This window comes from Eptatretus burgeri, chromosome 17, assembly GCF_056783735.1.
Source record: "Eptatretus burgeri isolate ZD-2024b chromosome 17, Ebu_testis_v1, whole genome shotgun sequence".
In the NCBI taxonomy this organism is placed as follows: domain Eukaryota; kingdom Metazoa; phylum Chordata; class Myxini; order Myxiniformes; family Myxinidae; genus Eptatretus; species Eptatretus burgeri.
Genome location: NC_140977.1, coordinates 36,600,672 through 36,614,109, shown reverse-complemented (window position 1 = coordinate 36,614,109; position 13,438 = coordinate 36,600,672). Strand labels below are relative to the sequence as shown.

Sequence of the window (13,438 nt, the reverse complement as noted above, 5' to 3'; positions counted from 1 at the left end):
GATCTCACCCTCTCCACCTTTGCTTATTATGTAAGGAACTCAAGATCCATGTACTATTAGAAGAAGAGGATAGAGCATATTGCTTGCTTGTGTTGTTGAATTTCCTCTGATTCTCCATATGCACATGTCTATAGTAATAAAGTTCTCTCTCCCCTATCCTCCTCACTTCCTCCACCCTGTGAGAGTGCATAGCGATGTTTGGTGAGGCGTAGCTCTCCCCACCCCCTTCTTCTCTCAATCTCTCTCTCTCTCTCTCTCTCTCTCTCTCTCTCTCTCTCTCTCTCTCTCTCTCTCTCTCTCTCTCTCTCTCTCTCTCTCTCTCTCTCTCTCTCTCTCTCTCTCTCTCTCTCTCTCTCTCTCTCTCTCTCTCTCTCTCTCTCTCTCTCTCTCTCTCTCTCTCTCTCTCTCTCTCTCTCTCTCTCTCTCTCTCTCTCTCTCTCTCTCTCTCTCTCTCTCTCTCTCGCACCCCTCCCTCCCAGAGTGTATAGCAATGTTTTGAGGCATTGCTCTCCCCACCTCCACCCCCTTCCTCGCTCTTCTCCCCTTCCTGTCTTCCCCTTCTTCACTCACTCCTCGCTTCCCTTCCCTCCTCTCCCCCACCCCTCCCTTCCCTCCGTCCACTCTTCCTCCCCTCCCCCTTTCTCTTTCTCCACCCCCTCCCCTTCACACCCCCGTCAGCGAAGCAACCGGTTGGATTGCTAGTATTAAATAAATGGTTAAAATATACAAGAGAAATTGAGTATTCTTCAACACAACCATCTCTCAGTTTTCTGGAATGAACTATTTGCCATAGTTCTTGCTCTTGAATGGATAATCGAGTTTAACCCTCTCAGTGCGGTCATCCTCTCCAATTCACTTTCTGCATTAAAGACATTGGAATCCCTGCAGGATGGTGGTAGATATGACCTGGTTCTTGAAATACTGCACTTGGTTAACATTGTGATTTGGAGGGGTGTAGTTGTCGACCTGTGCTGGATCTCCACTCATGTGGGCATTGGTCGGAATGAGGCCGATGATCTGGTGGTGAAGCAAGCCCTTAAAATTGATAATGTCACCCAAATCCCTCTGACCAAATAAAAATTGTTAGTCTAGTCAAGGATCGGTTGTGAAAAAATGGCAATTTCAGTGGGACACCAGCACGAAGGGAAGATTCTTTCACAAGGTGCACCTGTACGTAATTCCTCCAGTTAAGCTTCCCAGGCTTGCCCATGGAGATCAAGTGGCTCATTTTTCTTGGTCCCATTGCCCTATTGATGTTTCATTGGAATCCTACTGGTTCCATTGCCCTATTAGTGTTCCATTGGAATCCTACTGGTCCCATTGCCCTATTGGTGTTCCATTGGAATCCGACTGGTCCCATTGACCCATTGTTATTTTTATTGCTATTTTATACTGGTCTAGTATTTCACGTTCTGTATTGAACCCAGTACATCCTACTGGTCCAATTTCCTATGGGATTTTTGTGAGATCTGGCCTTTTGGTTTTCCATAGGATTTTACTGGACCCGTTCCCTATTGGAATCCGACTGGTCCCATTGACCTACTGGTCCAGTATTTCACTTTCCATGTTAAAACCAATAAATCCTACTCGTCCAACTTCCGATGGGATTTGGTCTATTAGTTTTGTATATAATTTTACTGGTCCTCTGCTCTATCAGTATTCAATTGGAATCCTCCTGGTCCCATTGACCTATTGGTGCCAATGACCTACTGTTCTTTTCTTGGTACTTTCTGCTGGTCCAGTATTTTACTTTCTGTATTGAAACCAGTAGATCCTACTGGTCCAATTTCCTATGGGATTTTAATGGGATTTGGCCTATTGGTTTTCTATGAGATTTTCGACCAGGGTCTGTATGAGTGGTGTCGGAGTGGCGACTCGTCGAGGATTGTGCCCAATAGCCAAGGAGACTGCTGAGGCAGCACCAACGCTCTGCACAGAGAATGGTCCCAATCTCCACCTCCTCTTCCCCCTCCCCTCCTCCCCTCCTCCCCTCCTCCTCATCCCCCTCCCCTCCCTCTCCCCCTCCCTCTCCCCCTCCCTCTCCCCCTCCTCCCCCTCCCCTCCCCCTCTTCCTCCTCCTCCTCCTCCTAAGAATCGCCTAAATTTATTCCTTTGTAGAATGGGGTGTCACTCTCAGGGGAACTGTGAACATTGCAGGAAGGCCGAAGATTTGATTCACAATTTTAAAAAATGGCCGCTTTATGAGGGATCCAAGCGGCGCCTAATCCAGAATATTAGGAAGATGGGGATTAAAGTGTCGGATTTGCCGGGAATCATAAGGATGTTTAACCAAAAGCACCACCGGCTCTGTAAAGCCATGCTTAAGGCCCTGTCACACCTTGACGTTTTGGCAAGGTATCAAAATATTTGTTAAACGCTGTCGTACGCTGAACTATTGATGTTTTTTCCTGTTTTGGGCGTATTCATAACGAGTTGGATGTATGCATAACGTATTAGTAACGTACACAGAACGTTTCGATAACATATAGATAACTTATGTTAATGAAATCTAACTTATGCATAGCGCGCGGCAGCGTATCGCCGATGATCACATGGCGTAGCCTATTAAAAGGCTGCGGCTCGACGATTCAAATCATAACCACACTGGACATCGAAGTGTGTAGCCGCTGTCACACCTTGACGTTTTAGCCAGCGTATGCCGATGTATGAAAAATTTGGCGAATACACTGGCACACGTCGAATACGTTATGGGTAAGTTTTGTATACGTTAAGAGCACTCTGAAGCACGCTGGCATACGTCGTAGTACGTCGACAAATTTTCAGCATGTTGAAAAATTTTCGACGTATGCCAGCGTATGACGCACACGTTCCTCATACGGTGGCCATAAGTTGTAGGCACGTTACGCGATCGTTGACACACGTCGACACACGTTACTTGTAAGTTACTCATAAGTCGAAACACGTCGAGGTAATGATTAGCGTATCCGAAACTTATTTATAACCTATGAGTAACGTGCTTTGAACCTATGTGTAACGTATCTCCAATGCATATTGACGTATGTAGACATATTTGACGTCTTCTGGACGACCACAGAACTTACTGAACGTGTTACTAACTTATAGCTACCGTATAATTGCGTATTGGCAGCGTTTAGGGGAATTCGTATATAAAAATGGGGTTCACACAGGAGGAACCCGTCAGTGTTCCAATCTCTATGGTTTTTTTTTTCTTCAGCATGACGGTGATGTTGACACTTCGATTTCTAGTGCGGTTATGATTTAAATCGTTGAGCGGCAGCCTATTAATTATATTATATTGTAACTGCACTAGAAGTCGAAGTGTCAATATCACCGTCATGCCGAATAAAAAAAAAAAAACCATGGAGTCTGGAACACTGACGGTAAACATTACCTCGACGTGTTTCGACTTATGAGTAACTTACAAGTAACGTGTGTCGAAGTGTGTCAACGATCGCGTAACGTGCCCACAACACGTTACTCATAGCTTCGAAATAAATTTCGGGTACACTAAACATTATCTCGACGTGTTTCGACTTATGAGTAACTTACAAGTAACATGTGTCAACGATCGCGTAACGTGCCCACAACTTATGGCCAGCGTATGCGGAACATGCGAGTCATACGCTGGCATACGTCGAAAAATTTCAAGTATGTTCAAATTTGTCGACGAGCTCGGCGTACTACGATGTATGCCAGCGTACTACGAAGTATGCCAGTGTGCTCTTAACGTATACAAAACTTACCCACAACGTATTCGACATGTGCCAGCGTTTTAGACAAATTTTTCATACGTCGGCATATGCTGGCTAAATTGTCAAGGTGTGACAGGGCCTTAAGATCCCTAAAAGAGAGCGGGAAATCATTTAAAATTTTAGGGAAACCAACTCGCTCTTTGGGTATGACGTCCAACTTTCGATGCGTGGTGTATATAGAGCCTCGCGCCTCTGAAAACGCCAATTAACGGTAAACAATAATAATAATAATAATAATAATAATCTATCTATAATTCCAGCAATCTCTCTGTGTCTGTCTGTCTGTGACCGCTGTTTCTCGACAACCACTGGTCCGATCTAATTGAAACTTACCAGGTATATTGCTGAGGACCTGAGTATGTGCCTTTTCAAGGTTTGATGTTAATCGGACAAGCGGTTCCCAAGTTATGACCATTTATTTACCAAACCAATGACAGGACACGGTGCTATGACATCACAATTTACGTCACCATTCTTCTTCTTCGTTTGATATGATGTCACAATTTACGCTTTTTATATTTTTTTGGAAATTTTGAAAGTTTTTATTATTTTTTTTACACCTACGGGCACGCACGTACGGGCACGCACTAGTAATAACAATTTTATGAGAGTTGTTATTTACTTCGGTTTATGAGTGCCATGACACAATAGTTCGCAGCAGTGTTCAAAGTTTTGCTGGACGCTTGTCTGCCCCAAGTGTTTCTTCCATCGGGTTGTACGAAGTTTTAGAAAGTGTATTATATCGTTGGTACGTATTGATGCTTGGTATACACATTCACTTCGGGAGTAGAAATCAAATCTGAAGGGAATAAGGATGTTAGGCCTAGCGTTTACACTAGCTGAGTTTCCACACGAGTTAAAAGGAGCGAAGGACAGCCCGGATCATGGGAGAGGCCAGACAGAAGCGGTCACGTTCTCCTGATCACGTAATCTGCCGTGATAATTATAATTGTTTTGTAAATTGTGGATCTCATGGATGTTTCAGCTCCGTGTTCATCTGTTTATCCGACTGTGCGGCATTTGTGCGTCTTGTGAATGATTTCCTGACTCCAAGGCGATTTAAAATACATTGTTGGTATAGATCTCCTCAGGAAATTTTACTTCGACAAGTCTATCCCATTGTCCGCTCCGCCTCCCCCTCCCAGTGTTTTTATACTATGTAGTCACCACGTGATCAGATAGGTCATTTCGTCTTGATTGCCTTAATTGCCCTTTTTTATTATAATTTGTTCAAATACAACATGCACTTGTAATTTCCCGTTTGTATATCCCAGCTTCACCCAGTTTTTAATGACTTCAATTTTCACTCCCCCTAAAATTTAACTTTTCTTTTCTTTCCTTCAGTGATAGATTTTGGATTGTTTGGTGTTCTCTCCCTCTCTCTTCAGCACTTTGGAGAGATGTTCAGAAAGTTCGAAAAAGAAAGAAAGATATAAGTGTGCGTGTGTTCAGTAATTGATACTGTATTCTTTTGGCTCATGATACTGGGATGGATGGAATGATTAATCCCTCTGCTCTCCTTGGTATTACAGACGACCAAACCAGCTTCCTTGCAAGAAAATTCCCTCCTGTTGTTGCCTGTCTTCCCAGTAGGACTCGGGACAGAAACATTTGGAATTTGCTGAGGGTGCACACAATGGCCTACTCTTTATGAAAGACACCGTGATTTGTTTGAGGTCCACCAGCAGGGAAATTTTAATGTGTGATCAAATATCATGGCCATTTGAGAAAAGAAAAAGTCTTTGCCTGCTGCGTTGGTGGATTCTATGACTTTTTGGGCCGATGGGTTCTCCTGCTTGACCTCTTTCTTTTGCAAGGCACACACATTGATTCCTCACCCTGCGTGTGAATCACCAGGATGACGGTGTGTATCTGGGTCAGTGATTGAATCAGATTAAACAGGTCTACAAAGTGAATGACCAATGACGTATTCTGTCAGCTAGAGTGGGAAATCGGTTTCAAATTTCAGTTCCTAATCTCTATTATAATACTGTGACGAATTTCGGTCTGCCCGGCGTGCGATCGGCCACGTAACTCGAGTCTCGACCGCGTCGCCCACCGGAACGGACAATTCAGTCGTGACCCTCCTTGGAACTACCGCCAGGAGCTAGTCACGGGTGGGTCTTTCGACCACACCACAATCGTGCCAATCAGCCACCCGCGCAGGATAGGGTTGTTCGCCAAACGCGACCTACCTAAGTACCTGCGTGAGTAGTTAACCGGGCAATCGTACCTCGCCGAGGACACGAACCGCTTAAGCGGTCCGTTCCATGCTTCAGTGATAACTGAGCGGTGTTATCGCCGACCGCGACGGACGTGATTATTTACCGGATGCTTACACCCTTCTACCAATTCCTTCCATGATGCAAGATGGAACTTTCAAACAAGGGAAAGGACGCAACGAAACGGGGAACAGTTCAACAAGCACATTTATTGCACACTCAGACAAGCACGTATTTTATAGCCATACAGAAAATTGTGCATGTACACAGTGAAAGCAAGCAAAGGCAGAGTTACCACCGAATATTTATTCACACAATTACTTAAACAGTTTTACTTACAAGACGGCGCCACCACATGCACTTACACAAAAGCAAAGGCAAAAGCCACCCTCAAAGGCAAGGGTGGCGGACAGGTCCGTGGACCAAATGTACATGGAACCTGGATGAGCGGCCAGGTCCACGAGACCGAAGGGTCTTACCCGCGCCCTCGTGGAGCGATGGCGGGCAAGCCGCAATGTCAGCGTAGCTGCGCCTGGCTTCGTGCCCCTGGCGTGGCCGGTGAGCTCTCTCTCCGGCATTCTCCACGCAGGCACGTGTTTCACCGTCTGCACCACGGTTGGGGAGGGGATCAGACTGGGTTACCGGAGCTTTCTTAGCACGGAGCTCGGTAAGGGAGAGGGGAATTGCTGACGCTCCGTCCAACGAGTTGACACTCTGGACCGCACTGGCTCCGGCGAACTCCTCTTTGCTGTGGCCTCCACTATGCCCCTTCTCCTGCGGCGGTCCCCACTCAGCCCTCTGGTTCACCACTGAGCCCTCCTCCGCGTCCCTGCTCCACTTAGCAACTTGCCCTCCTCGCCCCTCAACTTCGACCTGAGCTCCGAGCTCCTTCCTCTCCGTCAATCGGCCCCCGTCCGCCTTTCCCCGTCTGCTTCGAGCTCTGTCTCCCGATTCTGCCCCACCGACACTGCCACTGCCGACACTGCCACTGCCCCTAGCTGCATTGTGCTCGCGCTTATATGGGCCGGGGGAGGAGTGCATATGTAAATTTGAGGATAGAGCATATTTCTTGCTTGTGTTGTTGAATTTCCTCTGATTCTCCATATGCACATGTCTATAGTAATAAAAGGCAATGTGTGTGTGTGTGTGTGTCTCCTCCATAACTCCAAAACTATAAAAACAAGCACCCTGAAACTTTGCATACATATTAAGAAAACTCCAAGGAAGTGCAAGAGTGAAAATTGGGTGTTTCGGTTGGTTAAAACACTCCTTTTGAAGACAATTAACGGCCTTAATTATATCCTTCATCAGGAGATCCTTGGCCACCTCACTCTCTGAGGTCTTAAGGCATTTCCTGGGTAACCTCGCTGGGGTCTGAAACTGCCATGTGTTGTTATCTTGCCAAAACGAAGTTTTTGCAAGATATGTTAGTCAGCTTGTATGTTTTTTGTTTGTTTGTTTGCTTGTCTGTAATCACGTATAAAAAAAATCTGCAGAGCACAGTTATCTTTGGAAATTTTTGTAACTTCGCATATCAAAGGCCGAAAGAGGTCCCTTTCAGTGCACAAAATTTTGAAGGTCAAGGTCACTTTGTCGCAAATCGGGGGAGTCGCCGAAACCCTTATTTTTTGAGTAATTTTGATCGGATCGTCTTCAAACTTCATGGGAATATAGTTCATGGTCTGGCGCTCAGCTGATTAATTTTTGGTGGCGATTGGCCTTGACCTTCATGGTTAGTGCCTAAGGTCAAACATATTTGACCTCAAGGTCAAATTTTCAAGTTTTAGGAACCATATCGTGTAGTACCTCAAATTGAACACCTCGATGAGTGCTTTCCAGATATGTCAAGCTTGAGACATTATGATGTCATTTGGTGACGTTTTGAGACAAAAGCATATTTTTCATGGTTACTCTGTAGAACGATTCTCATCGGAATCTCTCGTAGGCAGATATTCCTCAAGGAGTCGCTCCTGGTGGATAGCAGCTCTGTTCACCTCAGTGTGACCTTAAAGAAGTCACACGTGGTCACCTTTTGGCAAGATACGGGTCACCCTGCAGGTGACATTGTTTTTTTTTTTTTTTTTTTGGCCTGCTCAACCTTGCCTTGACTTGGAACACGCCGCAACAATTTCTTAACGATAGTTGTTTTTTTGTTGTTGTTTTTTTTTCCACTTTACTCATATATTGTCAAATGCCTGTTCACTATGGCTACGAATCACTGGGATTACATTGCTTATGAACACCCGGAGACATCAGCGTTCGTTGCTTTAGTTACTTTCCGCACATGCGATCACCACGAGTATCTCTTAAATTTAGGAGAGTTACAAAATTTAAGCTCCAGAATCAAACTTACAAACAGCACGAACTCCTAGAAAAGTGTTAATTTGTCAAATTTGGACATTTGACATTTCGGGTGTCTCTGGGAGGTGGATGTTTAATATGATGGTTCGGTGATTGCCAAGGGAGTCGTTTCTTATTGACTTTCGATGGAGTGCTTAAGCCAGTGCTCTACAATATTTACACTCACTGAATACTGTATATAGATCGACTTGAACAAAGTTCAGGCTACTCGCCTGCGTTGGCCACGTGTTGTTCTGCGGTGCAACAGGCGGTGGCTGCCTCGCTGAAAATGTGAAATTTTATTTTACACCACGCTTCCCTTTTTTGACTATGTTGTACAACCCATCACTTCGGCAAAGACAAATACAAATAAAAATTAAAGTTTCGCTTTTTAAAGTTTCTTCAAACGTTTTGTGCATTTCATGGTAAAGCCGATTGGGGCATTCTTCAACATTGAATTGTGATACCGTGGTTCTACACTGGAGGTAGGAAGGCAAAATAAATTATATGATCACAACGAGAAGGGCACTTGGCAGAGCGCATACCTCTGCCCTGTCATGCCCGATCCACAAGAACATTTCTGGCCCAATACATTTTTGAAATATCGTGCGATATCTCGTTTTTGAGCCCCATCTATCAATGGTGAAGAATCACTTAAATATATCTAGTGGTCAGATTGGGATCTGGATTATTGGATTATCTGGATCTGGATTGGATGAATCTGGGATTCACCAAAATTAGATAATTTCTTCCTTGTCACACACCCAACCTGTCCAAGTTTCATCCGAATCCGTTCACAACTTTTTGAGATATCCTGTACACAGACTGGAAGGGGTTAAAACATAACCACCTTCACCTTCGGTGGCAGAGGTAAAAATAATATTTTCAGTTCTGAAGTGAGGAATCACCACATCATGGCAGGAAAGCTGAGATGTATGCATGCACACTCTGTGTAGCCTGGATTTGAATCCCAACTCAGCTCTAAACTGTCCTCCCCATGTTTCACAGGTCAGGTGATTCATCACTGTGCGTTTCGTCTCTCAGATTGATGATAAACTGAGCGTCTCATCTGCCGGAATCCCTCACCACTCTCCCTCCAAACCCTACCCCCTCTCTCCCACCCCTATCCCTCTTTCTGGCCCTGCCCCTCCCCCTCTCTCTCTCCCAACCCTCCCCCTGATCCCCCATCTTGCATCCCTTTTGAGGGGACCGTAGCATGTATGAATTGGATTTGGAGCCGACCGGTGTGTGTGTGTGTGTGTGTGTGTGTGTGTGTGTGTGTGTGTGTGTGTGTGTGTGTGTGTGTGTGTGTGTGTGTGTGTGTGTGTGTGTGTGTGTGTGTGTGTGTGTGTGTGTGTGTGTGTGTGTGTGTGTGTGTGTGTGTGTGTGTGTGCGTGCGCCTTTTTGTCTTTGTGTGTGTTTGTTTTTAACCTCCGCCATCGAAGATCGGAGGTTACTGTTTTCACCCCTTTCTGTTTGTTTGTTTGTTTGTTTGTGAACAGTATTACGGAAAAACTCCTCGACGGATTTCGACAAAACTTGTTAGGAGGATGAGGTATTGTCCAAGGATCATGCCATTAGATTTTGGACTTGGTCCAAAATCCAATATGGCCATTATGGTGGCCATTTTGAAAAAATATTAGATTTTTTTTTTTTTTTGCATTTCTACATGTTTTAAGTGATTTCCAACCCTCCCCCCCCCCAAGAAATTGTTCGACAAAAAAATATATATTTTTGCAACTTTTTTTTTCAACAAAATTTCGTTTTTTTTTATTTTTTTATTTTTTTTTTGCATTGCTACATGTTTTCAGTGATTTCCAACCCCCCCCAAAGAAATTGTTATACAAAAAAAATATTTTTGCAACTTTTTTCAACAAAATTTCGATTTTTTTTTTTGCATTTCTACATGTTATAAGTGATTTCCAACAAAAAACATGCCAAAATTATAATTGCGGCTGATTTTGTAACTTCAGGTGGATATACCCACGTAAAATCAATTTCTGTCTCAAGGAATCTAGTTATGACGAATGAATTAAGTATGTAAAAGGGAAAGTTGCAAACTATAACTCTGAGCACTGTTGACGTCAAATTGAATGAATAGGATATCAGGTTTACTTGAGTGACCTAGCAGTATTGGCGGCGGAGGTTTTGCACTCTACCGAGTGCTTCCCCCTCGTGTGTGTGTGTGTGTGTGTGTGTGTGTGTGTGTGTGTGTGTGTGTGTGTGTGTGTGTGTGTGTGTGTGTGTGTGTGTGTGTGTGTGTGTGTGTGTGTCTTTTTGTGTGGTATCTACATATGCGGGTTTCAGGATGTGGAATTGAGTCCTTCCAGGGCAGGCTGAAAGTATTCACCTTCATTTTGGTAAGGGGTCACGATTCATCGAACATGCTGTGAAGTTTTCTGTTCGCATCGTTTTGTGCCGAGGGCTCTCTCCAGGATCATCGCTGACCCCCAGAGAGCTTCCAACTCTCGTTCGTTTGTAATAATATTCCCAGGGATGGTTTTTTGCTCACCTGTAAAATAGTTCCAGGGAGCTTGTGGGATGGTGCTTCATTTGTCCATCCGTTCACAAGTACTTGCAACTTCTTCTCAGAAACTACTCATTCGATTTCGATGAAATTTGTCCACAACCTTCATCACCAGTGATTGTATTGAAAAAGGGGGTCTACAGAGGGAGTTTATGGGGGATAGGGAGGGGAGTGGGTTGCCCCCCCCCCAAAGAGGTATTTGCTTTCTTCTCAAACGATAGACACAATTCCGATGAAACGTCACAACCTTCATCACCCACGATGTACTAAAGTTTGTTCATGACATCAGAAAAATCGGGATTAAAGGGGTTGCCCCCCAAAATATGTATTTGTTTTCTTTTCTGAAACCACACACGGTTTTGATGAAACTTGACCACAACCTTTATCACCCATTATCTACCAAGGCTTGCTCATGTCATTAAAAAACAAAATTCATAGGTATTTACCTTCTTCTCCGTTGTATATTTTGTGGGTCATCCATGCCTTCCAATGGTTGCCTGATTAACTTATCCAGCCACTACCAGGTGAGTGCCCAGTGGGATTGCCACTATGTTTAATATCTCTGTGAGGTTCTTTGTCATCAATTCCGTAGCTCCAACTCTCACTGTTACACCTTTGGTATTCTTCAGCTTCCAGGATATTCTCACTTCCTTCTTGAGGTCTTGGTGTTTGGTCATTTTCTTGATTCCTGCATTGTTTAGTCCAAAATCACTGCAATTAACACCTCAATAAGCAATGCCTTCTCGTTTTTTTTCTTTTCTTTTTCTTTTTTTGTACCAAAGTATGATATCTGGTCACAACCCTTTGTTTTCAATGTTCATGCTCGAAGGGATCATTAGGTTGTACATGAGTGGTACTTCCATGTTTTCAGTCCATGCTTTTGGTTCATGTTCTGACATTTTCTGGAAGTGGGATATCAAAATTTTTGCAGATGTGCCAGTGGAATACTTTACAAACTCTGTCGTGAGTAAAGCTATTCTGACATGTATTTTTTTTTTTTTGTGAGTGTGCGAGGCATAAGCATAAAATAACAACATAACATCTCTTTCCTAACCCCACCTCTCACCTTTCTCTCTCTTTTTCTTTCTTTTTAAAATTTTTTTCCTCTCTCTCTCTCCCCTCCTTCCTCTCTCTCCCCTCCTTCCTCTCTCTCCCCTCCTTCCTCTCTCTCCCCCTCCCTCTATCTCTCCCCTCCTCCCTCTCTCTCCTCCTCCCTCTATCTCTCCCCTCCTCCCTCTCTCTCCTCCTCCCTCTATCTCTCCCCTCCTCCCTCTCTCTCCTCCTCCCTCTATCTCTCCCCTCCTCCCTCTCTCTCCTCCTCCCTCTATCTCTCTCCTCCTCCCTCTATCTCTCCCCTCCTCCCTCTCTCCCCTCCTCCCTCTCTCCCCTCCTCCCTCTCTCCCCTCCTCCCTCTCTCCCCTCCTCCCTCTCTCCCCTCCTCCCTCTCTCTCTCTCTCTCTCTCTCTCTCTCTCTCTCTCTCTCTCTCTCTCTCTCTTTCTCTTTCTCTTTCTCTTTCTCTTTCTCTTTCTCTCTCTCTCTCTCTCTCTTTCTCTCTTTTCTCTTTTCTCTTTTCTCTTTTCTCTTTTCTCTTTTCTCTTCTCTCTTCTCTCTTCTCTCTTCTCTCTTCTCTCTTTTCTCTCTTCTCTCTTCTCTCTCTTCTCTCTTCTCTCTTCTCTCTTCTCTCTTCTCTCTTCTCTCTTCTCTCTTTCTCCTCTCTCCTCTCTCTTCTCTCTTCTCTCTTCTCTCTTCTCTCTTCTCTCTTCTCTCTTCTCTCTTCTCTCTTCTCTCTTCTCTCTTCTCTCTTCTCTCTTCTCTCTTCTCTCTTCTCTCTTCTCTCTTCTCTCTTCTCTCTTCTCTCTTCTCTCTTCTCTCTTCTCTCTTCTCTCTTCTCTCTTCTCTCTTCTCTCTCTCTCTCCTCTCTTCTCTCTTCTCTCTTCTCTCCCCTCTCTCTCCCCTCTCTCTCTCCTCTCTTCTCTCTTCTCTCTTCTCTCCCCTCTCTCTCCCCTCTCTCTCCTCTCTCTCTCCCCTCTCTCCTCTCTCTCTCTCTCTCGCTCTCACCCTCTCTCTCTCTCTCTCTCTCTCTCTCTCTCTCTCTCTTTCTCTCTTTCTCGCTCTCTCCCTCTCTCTCTCTCCTCTCTCTCTCCTCTCTATCTCCTCTCTCTCCTCTCTCTCTCCTCTCTCTCTCCTCTCTATCTCCTCTCTCTCTCCTCTCTATCTCCTCTCTCTCTCCTCTCTCTCTCCTCTCTATCTCCTCTCTATCTCCTCTCTATCTCCTCTCTCTCTCCTCTCTATCTCCTCTCTATCTCCTCTCTATCTCCTCTCTATCTCCTCTCTATCTCCTCTCTCCGCCCTCCCCCCTCTCTCCGCCCTCCCCCCTCTCTCCGCCCTCCCCCCCTCTCTCCGCCCTCCCCCCTCTCTCCGCCCTCCCCCCCCCTCTCTCCGCCCTCTCTCCCCCTCTCTCCGCCCTCTCTCCCCCTCTCCCCCTCTCTCCGCCCTCTCCCCCTCTCTCCGCCCTCTCCCCCTCTCTCCGCCCTCTCCCCCTCTCTCCGCCCTCTCCCCCCTCTCTCCGCCCTCTCCCCCTCTCTCCGCCCTCTCTCCGCCCTCTCCCCCTCTC

General features: G+C 45.3%; 1 protein-coding gene across 2 annotated transcripts in view; it reads left to right on the top strand.

Annotated features, from left to right (window-relative positions):
• Window positions 1–4,503: 4,503 nt before the first annotated feature.
• Window positions 4,504–13,438, top strand: part of C17H11orf58 (chromosome 17 C11orf58 homolog) — a 34,310-nt gene continuing 25,375 nt past the window's right edge. Inside the window, exon 1 of one of the 2 annotated variants that reach the window (XM_085860889.1) lies at window positions 4,504–4,660. In XM_085860889.1, the coding sequence (XP_085717015.1) occupies window positions 4,619–4,660 (42 nt within the window). In that variant the 5' untranslated portion in view covers window positions 4,504–4,618. The remainder of the gene's footprint in view (window positions 4,661–13,438) is intronic. The other variant, XM_085860890.1, reaches the window with a different exon arrangement.